Source organism: Oncorhynchus masou, chromosome 8 (genome assembly GCF_036934945.1).
Source record: "Oncorhynchus masou masou isolate Uvic2021 chromosome 8, UVic_Omas_1.1, whole genome shotgun sequence".
Classification (NCBI taxonomy): Eukaryota; Metazoa; Chordata; class Actinopteri; order Salmoniformes; family Salmonidae; genus Oncorhynchus; species Oncorhynchus masou.
In genome coordinates this window covers 16,571,659-16,589,265 of record NC_088219.1, presented here as the reverse complement: position 1 = coordinate 16,589,265, position 17,607 = coordinate 16,571,659, and the positions used below count along the sequence as shown (strand labels likewise).

Sequence of the window (17,607 nt, the reverse complement as noted above, 5' to 3'; positions counted from 1 at the left end):
AAAAGGGATACTTTGTTTTAAGGCCTGTTATTATGAACTGACCTGGACAAAACATTTTCCCTGAAATAAATTCACATAGGCCCAAAGATGATTTGCAGAAATACATTTATTCTCCAGACACAGGATATCATTATCATGCACTCAACATAGTCTCTGTTTTGATTGGCAGACTCTTCTGTTGACAGACTCTCCTGTTGGCAGACTCTCCTGCTGACAGACTCTCTTCTTGCATGATCTCTAAACTCGTCCTCAGGCTAATTGCGCATAACAATTCTGAGGAATGGGTAGAAGTGTCTGGTGAACGTGATGATGTTGGCCTCTAGCACACACAGTAGTATGCAGAGATGTCGTTTTCCCAATCGCCGAAAAGACCTTGCATCGTTTCTTTGAGGCGATATTTGATTCCAGCACCGAATTTAGATTTGCTTCCTCTCTTCTTTGTGTATTTCCAAACAGTAAGGCTGCAACCTCTTGACACCACCAAGGAAGAGATGCGGTTGTTCCAGCGCCATGGGATGATAGGGACGTCCTCACCTGGGTAAGCATCAAGGTACTCTCCCCCACAACTCTGCTCGTAATAATAGTGACTGTCCTCGAACATACGTGCGCAAAGCTTCACGCCATCTGCGTCTTTCAACGCATTGGCTTCTGGGCATTGGGCATTGAGGACTTCAAAGCACAAAGTGCTCAGAAGCAGAGCGATCATCACCTTCATGGTTGCTTCGTTGGTGTCTGGACAGAAGGGGTGCAGGTGTCTCCTTAAATAGCCTTAATAACCTCTGACCATGTGGATGTTTTGTCATGTGTGAGAATGTGTGTGTTTAAGCAGGTGTCCTGAAGGTTTCTCTTTTTGAACCAGATTAGAACCAGTTCAGAAACCAACATGATACACATTGACCTAGCTATATAACTTACAAATATGCTATATCTTTTAGCCAAATAATGTGTAATACTTAATAACTTTCATGAACAATCCATTTTGCGGTTTTATAAATGCTTTATAAATTAATGAAATAATTATTTATTAATGGTGTATAAATGCTTATTCATGAAAGGTTATAAAGTGTTACCAAATAAAATAATAAAAGGCATCACTCTCAGTCTGGTCAAATCAGATATTTGTTTATTACCAGAAACACATCTAACTGATCTTGAACATGAAACATTAGAATTAAAGTGGATTGGCCAAATATGTTATTTTTCCTTTAACTCCAAGAGCAGAGGGGTCGCCATCCTCATCAACAAAGAAACACCATTTAAACTAATATATTTTTAGGGTGCTTCATTTTAATTCATGGTACAATCAACAATTAACCATACACCATGCTGAATTTATATTGTCCCAAAACTGACTATCCTCAATTTGTCCATTTAATCTTAAAGCATTTACAAGATTTTACCAACTCCAGAATTCTAGTTGGAGGAGACATTAACGCTGTTATTGATCCACTAGCTGAGAAGTCCCATGGCAGTGCGTACATGCATTCAACAAGCGCTCCAGGAACCATTAAAAGCTACATGGTAAAACAAGGTATGGTGGATATTTGGCGCCTCTTCAATCCGGACGAGAGAGAGTATACCTGTATCTCACCTCATCATAAAACGTAATCCCGTATAAACCTTTTCATCGGTAATGCATTTTTGCAATCCCAAATTTCCAAACCCCAAATTCATTCGAGTAGCACCTCCGATTACGCATTGATCAGCCTTGTTTTAACCATCAACTCCGAACGTCATCCTTCAATATGGAAATTGAACACCTTGCTTCTATCAGATTCCAAATTCGATACACATTTTAATGGAAAATGGAACAAATTCATTGAGTTTAAATGCATGGGAGTGTATCTGAGCCAGTGTATTTCAGTAATTTCAAATAATTTCCAAGTGTATTTAATAGCACATCTGAATGTACGCTGACACTACTCTTAGAAACTGCAAAAGTTGTACTTAGAGGAAAAAATATGTTTCTGCTCAGCAAAGAAGAAAAAGGAAAATAAAAAAAGTTGAATTTGCGAAAATTGTCAAGGAGCTTGATACCCTCTTTACATCTACTCAAACGGATGATATAAGCGACTGATACAGGCCAAACTCAAATGTAATTTAATTATTTCTGCAGAAACAGAGGCTTTGATTATGAGAACGCAACAAAATGACCCTGAACTCGAGGATAAGTCCGGAAGTTTCTTGGCTAATATGCTTAAACATAACAAGGAAGTGTTGGTAATCCACTCTATTAAAAACATTGAAGGTAACGTAACCAAAATGAAAATATTAATTCCATCTCCGAAATATTTTATTCCAAACTACTATATATTCTCCGCTAACTCCCAACGAATTTCACTCCGCATCTCGCTTCCCAAACCGATATTCCTACCGCATTAGTGACGTTGGAAGCAGAAAAGGCATCTGACCTTCCTGAACTTGGCACTTGAGTAATTCGGTTTTAGTGCATACAGTTGAAGTCGGAAGTTTACATACACTTAGTTTGGAGTCATTAAAACTCGTTTTTCAACCACTCCACAAATTTCTTGTTAACAAACTATAGTTTTGGCAAGTCGGTTAGGACATCTAATTTGTGCATGACACAAGTCATTTTTCGATATAGGACTCGAATATATGTCGATATAGGACTCGTTTTACTGTGGATATATTTACTTTTGTACCTGCCAAAACTATAGTTTGTTAACCAGAAATTTGTGCAGTGATTGAAAAACAAGTTATAATGACTCCAACCTAAGTGTATGTAAACTACCGATTTCAACTGTAGCTCACCACAAGCCTCCGTATATACCAATAATATAATCTCATATCTGTTCAAATTACTAAATGGGACCAGACAAGGCTGTCCAATGTCTCCACTTCTGTTTAAAAACATTTATTGAACCCTTGGCTGCTGCTGTTTGCCAAAACAGTTCCATCATAGGCGTCCGATCCCCAAACATAACTCACAAAATAAGTGTCTATGCTGATGATATTCTGATGTTCGTACAAGAACCCGATTGATCATTAGAACACTTGCTCTCGACAATCAACACATTCGGTAGTACAGTATATCAGGATATAAGATTAATTGGGGCAAATCAGAGATCCTCCCCATAAATCAATTTAATTGGAAGTCTTTAGCCAAAACAAATCAAAAATCCTACATAGATTCCACTACACCAATAGAATGTTGTCACCAATGGGGCTTGTTGATTCACCTCTGTGTCCATTCTGCTAAAAATACCTTCCAGACACTCATCTCCATGCATTCTGGTTTTGTCCCATCATTGAGAATTACTGGAAAAAAACATTCTCTCAGACGTCCTCCATATTACAATTCCTGCATCCCCAATCAGTCTGTATACTGCATTACTTTGATGATGACGTCCCCTGTGTTTTTGCTATCCCAAAGGACAAAAAACTGTTCCTATTAATTTCATTAGCAATCTTCAAAAAAAGTGATACTGTTAATCTGGGAAAACAGATCCAATGTTCCAACCATACACTGGCTTAGTTTACTGTCTGACCTGGCCTCCCTGAAGAGATCCACCATCAAACAAAATAACAACTGAAGGACTTTAACACAATCTGGGAACCATTCCTATCCTACATTCCCCCAGGCAACCCCAGACAAGATCAAATATGGCACATCCTTCCTGTCCCGTTCCATTCCATTCTGTCCTGTCTTCTCCAGTCTGGTCATCTCTTGTTTTGTCCTGTTTTGACTTCTCCCTTATTTTTAGCTTCCTCTTTTTTTTTACCCAACCTTTCTGCTCTTTCTTGCTTTTTAGTTGCAGTTGACCTTCTTCACTATAATAAACAGTTGTATGTACTGTTGGATGGTGGGATGGGGAGGGTAAAGAGGTGGTAGAGCTATGTGACGGGAGTGGGTATCAAGAGGATACTAGCTCATATTTGGTGCCTGGTGTACTTGCTTTTATATACAGTGCCTTCAGAAAGTATTCAGACCCCTTGACTTTTTCCACATTTGTTACATTAGAGCCTTGTGTTTTTATCTCAATCTACACACAAGAACCTATAATGACAATGCAAAAACATTTTTTTTACATATTTGCTACTTTATTAAATTAAAAACTGATATATCACATTTAAATAAGTATTTGCTGTGTGTTTAAGGTCGTTGTCCTGTTGGAAGGTGAGCCTTCACACCAGTCTGAGTTCCTGAGCGCTCCTGAACAGGTTTTCATCAAGGATCTCTCTGTACTTTGCTCTGTTCATCTTTCCCTCGATCCCGACTAGTCTCCCAGTCCCTGCTGCTGAAAAACAACCTCAAAGCATGATGCTGCCACCAGCATGCTTCACCGTAGGGATGCAGCCAGGCTTCCTCCAGACATGACGCTTGACATTCAGGCCAAAGAGTTCAACCTTGGTTTCATCAGACCAGAGAATTTTGTTTCTCATGGTCTGAGAGTCCTTTAAGTGCCTTTTGGCAAACTCCAAGTGGGCTGGCATGTGCCTAAGGATTGGCTTCCATTTGGCCACTCTACCATAAAGGCCTGATTGGTGGAGTGCGGCAGAGATGGCTGTCCTTCTGGAAGGTTCTCCCATCTCTACAGAGGAACTCTAGAACTATGTCAGAGTTACCATTGGGTTCTTTGTCACCTCCCTGACCAAGGCCCTTCTCCCTTGATTGCTCAGTTTGGCCGGGCGACCAGCTCTAGGAAGAGTCTTGGTGGTTCTCCCATTTAAGAATGATGGAGGCCACTGTGTTCTTGGGGACCTTCAATGCTGCAGAATGTTGAGTCTCAGGGCAAAAGGCTCTGAATAGTTATGTAAATAAGGTATCTGTTTTTTTATTTATAATAAATGTGCAGAAATTTCAAAAAACGTTTCCCTTTGTCAATATGGGGTATTGTGTGTAGATTTCGGAGAAAATATATTGAATCAATTTTAGAATAAGGCTATAACTGTGAAAAAGTCAAGGATTCTGAATACTTTCCAAAGGCGCTGTATATTTGACCCACCCTACTGACTCTATCTGAAACACCCTGTTTTTAAAATACATCTAAATAATGAAGTTGTCATTCCATTATGGAGGGTGTAGGTGGGTAAAAAAAATAAAAATGTAAATGCCTAGTGAAACCACAAAAGCTAAAAAAAACAAACATTATTTACACGGTACTTGTGTACACTACAATAATGAAAATATAAAATGCTCTCATTCAGTGTAACTTATAGGCCTGTCCAATGGTGGAAATGTACTGGATTCACTGAGAAAACCCAACAAAGGGTCATCTGGGTTCGAAATGAATGCTGAAATAATTCACTTCCTGAATCCCCCTCATTTCCACCACTGCCAAAATCAAATTACCATTGACTCGGTCCTTAGGGGGACACAAAATCAGATCTACCTGCTCCATATGTTATTGGCCTCAATGTATTTTAAATGTGTTGATTTTTAAAATTTAACTAGGCAAGTCAGTTAAGAACAAATTCTACTTTACAATGACGGCCTACGCCGGCCAAACCCAGAAGACGCTGGGCCAATTGTGCACCGCCTTATGGGACTCCCAATCACGGCCGGGTGTGATACAGCCTGGATTTGAACCAGGGACTGTAGTGACACCTCTTGCACTGAGATGCAGTGCCTTAGACCGCTGTGCCACTCGGGAGCCCTCTGGGCCACCATAACCACAACTTTCTTCAACTGGTCATTCAGTACAGTACCAACTCCATTGAATTAAATGTTGCACACCATTCTGTTCACTGAACATACCCCAAGTGAGTTCTGGGAAAGTAAGCACATGTCCTGGGAAAGACTGCCATCTGGGTTACTCTCAAATACAACACTCCTTTAAAGACAAAAGGTCAGATGCACTTATGTTACTGTTGAGAATAACCCAGATGGCAGTCATTCCCAGGACATGTGCTTACTTTACTTGAACATGAGCAGTCAGTGACTCACCTGGGGTATGTTTAGTACAACATAACGGTGTGCAACGTTTAGTTCAATGGAGTTGGTACTGTACTGAACAACCAGTTGGAAGAACGTTGTGGTTATGGTGGTCCAGAGGGCGATTGTGTTACGGTGTGCTACAGGAGATTAGAGATTTCAAAAATGGTCACGCCCATATCGATCAGGCCACACCATAGAAAGGGAGCAAACACACCTCAAAGGAATCGAACTGAACTCACCCCTGGGAAAGTACATGTGTCTATCGTGTGCAAACAGTTGGACACGTTCTTCTATCTAGGGCACTATATCTCCCTTGTCCAGCAAGGTGGCGTGTTCAGTATTAAAATATCACAGAACTGCAAATGTCCCATTGTCAGTGCACCCACAGATCTACCTGTTCTGAAGCCAGGAGGCTGGTATCAGCTACATTTATGCCTATACTAGACTCTGGGGATATTTTATATGAAAGCATCCGCTCAGTTTTCGAGATCAATTGAGACCCTTTACCATGGAGCATTGAGATTTATTTTAAACTGCAAAACCCTTTTTCACCACTGCACTTTATATACCAGGGTTGGCTGGCCTTCTCTCGTCACTCTTAGGCTCAGTCACTGGTATACTTTTATTTACAAAGCCATTTTGGGTTTACTTCCATTTTTATTTGGGCATTTGTATTGTTCAGAAATGTGATGGGTACTCTCTTTGTTCGCTGGACTTTATCCTGCTAACTGTTCCAAATGTCCGAGCCGAATTTGGTAAAAGGGCTTTTATGTACTCTGCGCCATCGGCTTGGAACACTTTACAAAATACTTTTAAACTGGAATAACTTGTCCTGATTGGCGTTTTTAATATCGTTGATGAAGGATTTTGAGGTTGATTCCCTGACCTGTCAATATTTTTAATTGGCTGTTTTATGATTTTGTAATACTCTTGTGAATGCTATGGTTTTTTACTATATTACCTGTAGATTACTTTACTAGATTATCTGTCTGTAATTGTGTAATGACTTGGTGCTGCCTATCTAAATTTCAATGAGCCCTTCCTGGTTAAATAAATACAAATAAAATCGCTTATGTTCTTCTTGAACTTTGCTGATAAATATATTTTCAATGTATGTTAAAGGGGGAATCTGGAGTTCAAACAAATTGGTTCCCTGCCACCTTTTTGGCTAAACGGCTTATCAAATTCATAGACAGGGCTATAGATGAAGGACATGATAGTTTTAATAATGTTTTGAAGCTATAGTGTTTTTTAGAATGACGTTGTTTACAATGGAGAAAAACAAGCTTATGTTTTGGGGTCTGATGGAGTGTGACAGACAGTTGAACTAAGCTCATGAGGCTTAGTTTTATTTATTTTTCAAGAATCAATATATATATAATTAATTTAAAAGTCAAATGTATGTAGAATTCACATATTGCCACTTTAATGAAGTGGTTCCCAAATGTTTTCGGTGACTGTACCACCAATTTAATTTTGCTCTGACCGGAGTACCCACTCATGTACATTATACCAGTAAGCCTATGGTCTCATGAGTCTCAAGTCCTAGTATTCCTGGTTGGGAACCACTGCTTTAGTGCATCAAATGCATAGGTTGTTCTACCTTAATTGGAGACGGTTACCAGTGAGAAAGAGGCAAAGCGAGAGGGTACCCTCCCGTCAAAATCTGTCCACGTGGGAATACAGTGATTCTGCTTATCTGTCAAGCAGAGCGACTGCCTTCCTGCCTTTGGGACAACGACTCCCATTGTTAGGGTGTTGACAAGACCAACTCATCACTATATACAGTATCTCTGCTGTTACTGTTGAGAATGAACCAGATGGCAATCCTTCACATAGGGACACTATCTGCAAAATGCTAATTTCTGCCTTTTACCAGCTTCACTCTGAAGGTGTAGTGATGTACCATTTTGAAAACAGATGTTAACTGACTTCGGTATCCTGAACTAATATTCAGAATGACTAATGAAAACCTAACTTTTATTGAGGGGTTGGATATAGAAGATTACATCATAGGACCTTGAAGAATCACATTTATAATAAAATATCACAGAAGTTTGTTGATGGATAGACATGTGAAAATGAGAATGTGTCTGGACATGTGCCATCTTGGTAGGGTCAATTATACACCGAGTGTACAAAACATTAAGGACACCTGCTCTTTCCAGGACAAAGACTAACCAGTTGAATGATATGATCCCTTATTAAATCCATTTCAAATCAGTGTAGATGAAGGGGAGGAGACTTGTTAAAAAAATACACAAATTTAAGACATGAGACATAGATTGTGTGTGTGCCATTCAGAGGGTGAATGGGTAAGACAAAAGATTGAAGTGCCTTTGAAATGGGTATGGTAGTAGGTGCCAGGCGCACCGGTTTGTGTCAAGAACTGAAACAATGCTCAATTTTTCACACTCAACAGCTTCCCGTGTGTATCAAGAATGGTCCAAAACCCAATGACACTCAGCCAACTTACTACAACTGCGGGAAGCATTGGAGTCAATATTAGGAAGGTGTCCTTAATGTTTTGTACACTTAGTATACTCCTCTAACAAGTGCACAACCTACTGGTATCTACCATACCCAGGCAAGGGGATCATGTTTCACATGCTTGTCTCAGATATCACATCTGACAAATATTTCAGTTTCAACTTTCATTATGCATTAAACATGATCTAGTTTAAGAGAAGGTACACATAACACCAATCTTGAATGTAGATTAAAACTACTGTAATGTTTATAGAAATGTGTATAAAACCCCAAATGAATGTAACACTAAATGGTTAACAGTCTTGTTTTTACACTAAATAGATGCTGTTTAAGATGAAAATGTATCCTATTTATCTGTCATAGAAAAAAGACACACAAGAACCAGACAGTGCAGCCCTATAACTTTGCTTGAGGCATGTCTACCAAGGGTGTCACTGTCACTCACTAGTCTACTGGACATTGCAATATGCATTTCTATTGTCGAGGTGTTGTGTCTTCCTTTCCTTGTTTAATCAAAACATCAGGCCTTTTTAAAATACAGACAAACTAAGAGAAGAAAGTGGACCAATAAAAGAAAATGTAAGTTAAGAACCTGCATTTCATAGTCACATCAACATTTGGGAAGATACATACAATGTAAAATGTTTTACAGCTTGACCATGCCTAAAAGTAAAAATAATGGAACAATGTAAGAAGCTCAATTGAAATGTTATGTTTCAATGACAAATAAACAGTATATTCTCCCTTTGTATCACCCCACCATCTTACAAAAGCAGTTGCCACTGTAGGAGTTGAAGCAATCTGCAGGGCACCTCCCTGGCAGAGCAGGTTTCATCAAGCAGCACCCATGTCTTTGACAATTGGAGCACCACCATCATTATGCAATGTCAAGGAGATGACAAACAGAGATCAGACTGTGGAAAGAAAAAACGATCAAATTAAGAAAATGTACGTATGCTGCTACCAGTAACAGTGTACAAGAAAGAAGCCAAAGTAATATAAAAAATTACATTGTGTAACAATCGTGGAAACCATGTGTTAGATGTATTTATTTTCTAACATTCCACCTATTCCGCTCCAGCCACTACCATGAGCCCATCCTCCCCAATTAAGGTGCCACCAACCTCCTGTGGTTCATACCTCCATAATCAGCACTATCTTATTTCCCCAACACCTTATCAATGGCATCAACCAATGTTGCCATTTTCTGCTCGTTGTCCACAAAGCCTGACCCCTCCTGCAGAAAGAAAATGTTTGATTGATACAATATTTTTTTAAATACATACTGTGCACACATGTTTTGTTGGGTGAAGAAACAAGTTCCACTGTTTGATACGGTACCTTCTTTGAGTGGACCAACTTGCCATTCACCTCCACCTCAAACCACCCAGAGGTTGAAGGTGTGCTTTCACCAGTCTGGTGAGTGAGTGATGGATGGATAGAAAGGATGTGAGACAGAAAGAGGGGTGTCAGTATAGTAACTTGAAACAAACATCTGGTAACATCCATCTGCAATTTTCTGCTCTTTAGGCTACTTAAAATGACTCACAATCTCAAGATCACCTGGGAATTCATCCTCAAGCTGTGTCTTGAGTCTGGTGAACTAAAAATGAAGGCGTATACATACCACTCAGATGTAGAAAGAATGAAATCAAAAGATTCATTTTTAATCAAATTGTACGAGCACATGTTTTAATACACATTTAATGGACACGTACCTTGGGCCCGTACCCTCATCCACCGCTAGGCATGAGAAACAGAGAGAGGATTAGTGTCAAACAACTGTGTCAAACAAACAGCATGCTTTCATTTCACTGTGCCATGTCTATGCAACTTTATTAGCAAATAGCTCCAGCAACTCATTTTCAGAGAACACACACATTTGGGTGAAGGCCTAAGATTTCTCCTACCCAACAATCAATCTAGCAATTTGCAAACGCAACCAAGCGGTAATGTTACCTAAATAAACCATTGCATGTAGGATAAACTGTACCGTCAGCAGTAGTAAAAATAGCAACCTACCAGTAGATGATATGAACTTTGACTCCCATATCGCAAATCGCAGCAGCCCTTCTCCGAGAGAGATAGTAGTTGCAAAAGGGTTGTCGGTGTAAGGCTATTTCCTTGATATTTGACGTTGTTATGAAATAAATAAGGCGGAGCGACCCACGAATCATCTTCATGAGGTCCCCGCTCACACGGGAGAGAACACATCTTTACCAAGGAGGAGAGATGTGTTTTTTGCATTACCAAAATATTTCACATGAAAACAAGTATGGCAAGAATAAGTGCATGTTCTAGTCTTGATTATTTGTATGCATATACATAACGTTTTCATACATAGATTTATTCACATAAGTAAATATATAAAACAGTACATTTTGTCTACCCCTAAAAGCTTGCATCAAATGGTTTGGTTGGGAAATTCGACCTTCCAACTACGTCATCGTTGCGTTCACGTGACCACTAAACTTTAGAGAACGAAGCCCTTTTAGCCTGGAAACTGCGTAATGTCCACATCTTCTCCCGCCACAAAACACTTCTTCAACAAAGATATTGTTAAAAACAAGTCTTTATTCTTCCCTAAGTGATTTGAAATAACCATTATATTTTTGCTTGATTCATTTGATAAAGGGAATATACTCTCTTATAGAATGTTCTTAGAAATATAACTTCTCATTACAATAAATAATTTAATTATACATGAAAAGCAATACCTTCAGGATTTACTCAATTCATTAAATCTAATGTGTTTTGTAGAACATGTCAACATAGAGGCACAATTTATGTTGTGTGGTTGCCCCCAGCTGGATAAGAAATGTATTAAGGGAAGGTTTACATTCCAAGAACAAGCTCTCTCTGGGGGAAATTCTTCTGGAATGTAGACATTACTGAAATTGAATGGAAAAAATCTTGGTTGCTCCCTCACAAATGTTGTATTTCAAATGAAGTAAAACAAATTAACTTTGAAATATTGCACAAACTATACCATTGTAATAACTTTTAATAGCATGTTTTGTGATAAAAAAAAGGGAAACTACACATTTTATGAGTGCGACTCTGTGAAGTTATTTTGGCACAAGTTAAGTAATTACATGTGTTATCTCATTAATAAGACCCATGTATTTACAATGAAAGATGTAATATATTATTCAAATGAAAACAAACTACTGAATTAGTTGTTCATTTCTTAATTCTCTCTCGTCAATTTTACATACACAAAAACAAATATTTGAAATGTCCCCATACAATCTCTAGAATTAGTCAATGACAAAACAATGTATTCTTACAACTTTATCATAGTTTGATACAATTGTAACCCCTGACCCTTTTCTGATTATTTTATTTGAGATACTTGCATTTCTGTGAAATTGTTGTCAGTGGCAATTCACTGGTAGTGATTTGTATTTCTTAAAATACAATACAAATATACATATAATTAAATCAAGAAATGACAGAATGACTCCAATTCACAATCCAGCAATCTATTGGAGTGAACCAGTGTCAGGATCCACAATATAAATGCATAGTGTTTGTAGACAGTACATAATTTGGAAGAAAAATCCTGCCAGGATTGTGGTTTCCCAGGGAAAATCAGTGGGTGGCCTGACATGACCAACTTGTTGGAAATCTATCCTGTACAGTCATTTTTTCTAGGAACAAATGTTTTGTTGAATTATTTCTCTTCATTCAAAAGTGTTGGTGTTTTTGACTGCATTATGATGTTCTCTAGTTCTGCTTTGCCCAGCCCATCATAGGTTCAACCTGCCAGACTAAGCTAAACAGCTAATCCTTTATGCAAACGTTTCGAAGGTGGCACCAGGTGGGCAGGCAGCTCCCCTGGGAGCCCATGGCCCTCCAGCTTGGCCTCAATGAGGTGGATGGCTAAGGCAAACTCCTCATCATCCAGCATGCCATCACAGTCCACATCAGAAAGCCTCCAGATATGGCCAAGTACTGAGTTTGGCAGGTGGGTGCTGACCATCCACTCCTTGGCCTTAGTACCGCTCAGTTTGCCCTCATTTGGACAGAGATTGTAGAATATCTCATCATATTTTTGTTTATCTTTTGTCACCACCCACTCATCATTCTGCATTTCCCTGCTTACTCCACTCTTTGTAACTTGCTCAAAGAGAGACCAAGAAGGTTCTAAGAATGTTCCATCCGGAATCCCTGGCAGGGAAGCCTTCTTCAGATCCTGTCGATGTAGTAACGGCATCAGCTTTGCAATGTCATTGGACAGTAACTTGTCCAAGGAAGCCATTAGGCTGGGCTTGAGTGTTTTGAACTTTGTGAAATCTTGTCCCATTAGCCGTTCCTGAGAACAGAAAAAAGCAGGAAAGCCATATGAGCATGATTTTGAGTAAGTGATAATCAACTAGTCTGATCTTCTAGAAGTTGTACTGATCCTGAGAGCTTTCTGTTTCCTGTAATAAACACATCAACAATAACCATTATGAGTAGGGCCCTGTGTTTTGTGCAATCATGTGACGTGACTGGATTTTAACCTTTATTTGAAGCCTTTTCATTAAATGTTTCCCTTTTGGTACAGCGCCATTGTCAGACAACTGCTTACATTTTGTGTGTGTAATTGTTATTTCTGGATGGCTTAAAATACAGGATAAAATATTACTGTCACATTATGACTGCACAAAACATAGGACTAATTATGAGTTCTTGGTAAACGGAATAGGTAATCCAACCAAATATGCATGCAAGAAAATTGGGAGGGTAGCAGACCTGCATCTTGGCACAGTCAGGGAAGTCACCAGCTGGTACTCGCTGTTGCTGTTGAATCTTGGAGAAGATGAGAGGAAGCTTATAGATCAGGTTCTGCTTCTTGCTCTCCTTGCAGAAAACTGTGGGCATCTCCTGCTTAAGATGGTTAATGATATGCGCATGGGCCTAGAGTGAGGAGGACAAAGATGGGAACCACTTAACTTTTGTTTCAAAAGAGTCCATCATTTTTAGATTCATGTCTGTGCAAATGCTCTCCAAGTATACACTTATGTTTATTTATAAACAATTATATCAAATGAATATAGACAATAAACGTGCCTCACCCTAACTAGGCGTGCCCTCTTAACGAGGTCATTAAGTTTCCGTACGGCAGCATTTCGAGGCAGGTTCCGGATATCCGCCAAAAGATCCAGTTCCTCAAGCTCCAGCAGTTGACAGTGGTCAGACAACAGACGTGGCTGTGACCAGAGGGAGACGATGTAAACCCGGAGTATTTCAGGTGTTTGAAACACCTTCCCCAGTGACCACATGAGAGCACCATACACTCGCATCAACTGTTGAGAGTCGACCCTGTCTGCTTTATTCAGTACCACACGCAGCTTGTCTTCATAGCCACACAGAGCCCCAAAGGCACGTGTGAGCTCATCAGAGAACTCCAGTTTATGTGCATCAAACAGAAGGATGATGTGGTCCACACGTTCTGCAAACCAGCGCAGCACTGCTGGGAAATCATATCCTAAATTAAGAAAGAATAGCACAGAAGTTGTATGAATCCATTAAAAGAAGTGGAACACTGAAAATGAATAACTATGCTTTAGGTCAACATGCATAATCCCAGTGGACCAAATATTAAATATTTCATTTGGCTGTTAGCAGCTCCACCCTTGGATTAATATCTCCGCAGAGTCAAAATAATCTGCAGTCCTCCCATCCCATACAATAATTTGACATCATACATTCTGCTTCAAATCAAGACCCACCCTCTCTCTGAGGACCGAGGGTGTCTCAGGGAGAGTTGGGATATCCCCCAAAAACATTTCCAATTCACAAGTGTATTAAACACACTTGTACAAATATAAGCACTCCAAATTATTATCGTTTTTTAATCAACAGTCTTAGAAGTCAAAATTCCAGCAGGATAAGGTATATGCAGAATACATGAACCACTGAAAAGTTTTTCAATTCAAACAATTGATTTGAGATAATATATTAGGACAGTAGGACTTCTCCATCCCCCATTCACTGTATTTTTCTTGCATCTAACCTCGACTCATTCTCCTCTTAGCCGAAGATAAGATGCCTGGTGTGTCAATAATGCTGACACTCTCCAGGACTTGATTTGGCAGCAGGGCACACTGGAATCTTGGGGAAAGAGAAAACAAGAATTTGACTGTCTGCATCAAACTTTGCATGTTTTTCAAACATCACCGAAGATGCAATATGTGTTGAAATTGAAATTCTAAATAACATTTCCAAGCTTGTCCTCTTTGGTAGCACTAAAGTTAATGCAGCTCACTTTTTCATTTCTCATGTCCCCCCTTTCCCTATTCTCAGTTTTCCATCCACTCCTTGATTTGCTTTGTTGGCATGGTTATATTTCCTGTCCCTGCACCTCAATTAAAACATTTATTTTGCCAACAGCCACTAACTTTGCCCTGATGTCCTCTTACCTGTTCAGGAAGGTATTTCCAAAAGAGTTGAGGTGGCGAAAGGGCTTTTTGTGGTCTACTGACAGAGCATTGCCTGGGATCAGTTGTTCTACCTCCCCATGCATGATGGCAGTGAAGCTGTCTGTCGTGGGCTCTGGACCAACACGGCTACCTGGAAAGTCTTGCTCAAGCAGATATCTTTATCACACACAAAGAGATAACCAATATAAAGAAAGACATTTGTATGGCAAATACTGTATCTGTGCCATAGGTCCGTGAGCCCTTACAATAGATTAAATAACTTAAGTCACCTGATAAAAGTAGTCTTCCCTGTCGAGTATTGACCCATCACCAGCACCATCGGTTTGTTGTCAAAATCGGCTTCCTCAAAGCTGGGAGAGTGAAAGTGTTGGAAGCCATATTGCTTCTCTATGGGAAGCAGCCTCTTATAGTAAAGATACTTGAGCTCTTTTGTGACTGCGTTGACATCCTCCAGCGTTTCAGAATTTCTGTCCTTCAGCCCCCCACTAGACATGATGGTGGAGTAATATAGAACAAAAAGGTACTTGAAGTGTTGGTGAGTCTCTTATTCTGCTGTAGAAGAATGTGAAAAGTAGTGACTGCAAAGAATGAGCTGTAAATTGTGAATAGAACACCGTGGTCTGAGCTGCCTGAGCCTATGCTGCCTCGGGGACATGCTCAGAGGGTGGAGATGGGTGTTGACCACAGCTGTTCAAGTGCACCTAACACAGACATATCAATTGGGATTGGGTGGAGGAGTGAAACAATGCAATTTTCTACTGAGAAGGCGAATAAGAAAAGCTTGGACATAATAAAAAATAAAAGCTCAGACACACATGGTACCAATAAAAAAAATGGTCAGCCCTGGCCTCCTGAATGGCGCAGAGGTCTAAGGCACTGAATCGCAGTGTTGCTGCGTCATTACAACCTGGGGTTCAATCCCAGGCTGTGTCATTACCGACCGTGACCGGGAGTCCCATAGGGCGGCACACAATTGGCCCAGTATCATCCGGGTTATGAGGGTTTGGCCGGGGGGCTTTACTTGGCTCATCGCGCTCTAGAGACTTCTTATGGTGGGCCGGGCGCCTGCAAGCTGACACCGGTTGTCAGTTGAACGGTGTTTCCCCCGACACATTGGTGCGGCTGGCTTCCGGGTTATGCGAGCGGGTGTTAAGAGACGCGATTTGGCGGGTCATGTTTCGGAGGACCCATGACTCGACCTTCCCCTCTCCCTCTACCGTTGGGGAGTTGCAGCGGTGAAACAAGATCGGAATCACGAAAAAAAAAAAAAAGCTACTTTTTTTTTTAAAAATAATAATATTTTTTAAAAGTTGGCAGCTCTTGTGCCAAACCAGAAGACTAATAGGAAAGCAAGTATGCCTATGCAATTCATCAGCCAGTCAGGCCAGTTAGTTTGGCAGACTGGTCTCAGACTATGCCGTAACATAGAAAACATAAATCCGGGACTCAAATTATACTGAACAAAAATATAAAACGCAACATGAATTTAAAAGAGTTACATACAGTTCATATAAGGAAATCAGTCTATTGAAATAAATAAATTAGGCCCTAATCTATGGATTTCACATGACTGGGAATGCAGATATGCATCTGTACCTTAAAAAAATAAAAATAACATTTTTAAAGGTTGGGGCGTGGATCAGAAAACCAGTCAGTATCTGGTGTGATCACCATTTGCCTCAAGAAGCGTGACATCTCCTTCGCATAGAGTTGATCAGGCTGTTGATTGTGACCTGTGGAATGTTGTCCCACTCCTCTTCAATGGCTGTGCAAAGTTTTTGGATATTGGCGGGAACTGCAACACGCTGTCGTAACATGCTCAATGAGTGACATGTCTGGTTAATATGCAGGCCATGGAAAAAAACTGGGAAATGTCCAGCTTCCGGGAATTGTGTACAGATCCTTGCGGCATGGGGCCGTGCATTATCATGCTGAAACAGGAGGTGATAGCAACGGAAGAATGGCACGACAAGGAGCCTCGGGAACTCATATCTCTGTGCATTCAAATTGCCATTGATAAATTGCAATTGTGTTCGTAGCTTATGCCTGCCCATACCATAACCCCACTGCCACTGACACTCTGTTCACAACATTGACAACAGCAAACTGCTCGTCCACACAACGCCATACATGTGGTCCGCGGTTGTGAGGCTGGTTGGACACACTGCCAAATTCTGTAAAAAGACTTGAGGCAGCTCATGGTAAAGAAATGAACATTAAATTCTCTGGCAACACCTCTGATGGACATTCCTGCAGTCAGCATGGCAATTGCACACTCCCTCAAAACTTGAGACATCTGTGGCATTATGTTGTTTGACAAAACTGCACCTTTTAGAGTACACCTGTGTAATGATCATGTTGTTTAATCAGCTTCTTGATACCCCACACCGGTCTGTTGGATGGATTATCTTGGCAAAGGAGAAATGCTCACTAACAGGGATGTAAACAAATTTGTGCACAACATTTGAGAGAATAAGCTTTTTGTGCACATGGAACATTTCTGGGATTTTTTTTCTGCTCATGAAACATGGGACCAACACTTTACATGTTGCGTTTATATTTTTGTAGTTCAGGAAGTGTACTGGGCTTTAACTAAGTGGTATTTCCTCTATTGTGTGAGTGTTGATGAAAGTTACATTTGTCTCACTCAGGTGTTGTTTTAAAATAAATGTTATTTAAATACTTTTGTTTGTTTGAAAATTGTTTGAATGTTCTTGAACCATTCCTTTAATGCAACAGTTCTTCACGGATAGTGTTCGAGACATTTCTTACTTCTAAATGAATGCT

General features: G+C 40.0%; 3 protein-coding genes across 3 annotated transcripts; all 3 read right to left on the bottom strand.

Annotated features, from left to right (window-relative positions):
- Positions 1-88: 88 nt before the first annotated feature.
- On the bottom strand, positions 89-739 carry LOC135543885 (syncollin-like). Its single transcript, XM_064971200.1, has one exon. It carries the CDS (start codon positions 713-715, stop codon positions 320-322), a length of 396 nt encoding a protein of 131 aa, XP_064827272.1. The 5' UTR covers positions 716-739; the 3' UTR covers positions 89-319.
- Positions 740-7,858: 7,119 nt separating this feature from the next.
- Positions 7,859-10,566, bottom strand: selenow1 (selenoprotein W, 1). Its single transcript, XM_064971692.1, has 6 exons — positions 10,412-10,566; positions 10,108-10,132; positions 9,939-9,992; positions 9,731-9,805; positions 9,530-9,626; positions 7,859-9,303 (listed from the first exon to the last, which is right to left on the bottom strand). The coding sequence occupies exons 1-5, from the start codon at positions 10,564-10,566 to the stop codon at positions 9,549-9,551; spliced, it is 387 nt and encodes a 128-aa protein (XP_064827764.1). The 3' UTR covers positions 7,859-9,303; positions 9,530-9,548.
- Positions 10,567-10,972: 406 nt separating this feature from the next.
- On the bottom strand, positions 10,973-17,525 carry ehd2a (EH-domain containing 2a). The gene is made up of 6 exons (XM_064971687.1): positions 15,090-17,525; positions 14,800-14,976; positions 14,394-14,491; positions 13,453-13,865; positions 13,130-13,294; positions 10,973-12,707 (listed from the first exon to the last, which is right to left on the bottom strand). The coding sequence occupies exons 1-6, from the start codon at positions 15,311-15,313 to the stop codon at positions 12,168-12,170; spliced, it is 1,617 nt and encodes a 538-aa protein (XP_064827759.1). The 5' UTR covers positions 15,314-17,525; the 3' UTR covers positions 10,973-12,167.
- Between the last annotated feature and the right edge of the window lie 82 nt (positions 17,526-17,607).

Bases quoted from the DNA above. Each gene is read 5' to 3' on its own strand.
- LOC135543885 (XM_064971200.1), bottom strand. From the start codon at position 715: ATGAAGGTGATGATCGCTCTGCTTCTGAGCACTTTGTGCTTTGAAGTC.
- ehd2a (XM_064971687.1), bottom strand. From the start codon at position 15,313: ATGTCTAGTGGGGGGCTGAAGGACAGAAATTCTGAAACGCTGGAGGAT. The intron at 14,977-15,089 runs GTGACTTAAGTT...TGTGTGATAAAG, and splicing joins GGGAAGACTACTTTTATCAG to ATATCTGCTTGAGCAAGACT. The intron at 12,708-13,129 runs GTCTGCTACCCT...TTCTGTTCTCAG, and splicing joins CTGACTGTGCCAAGATGCAG to GAACGGCTAATGGGACAAGA.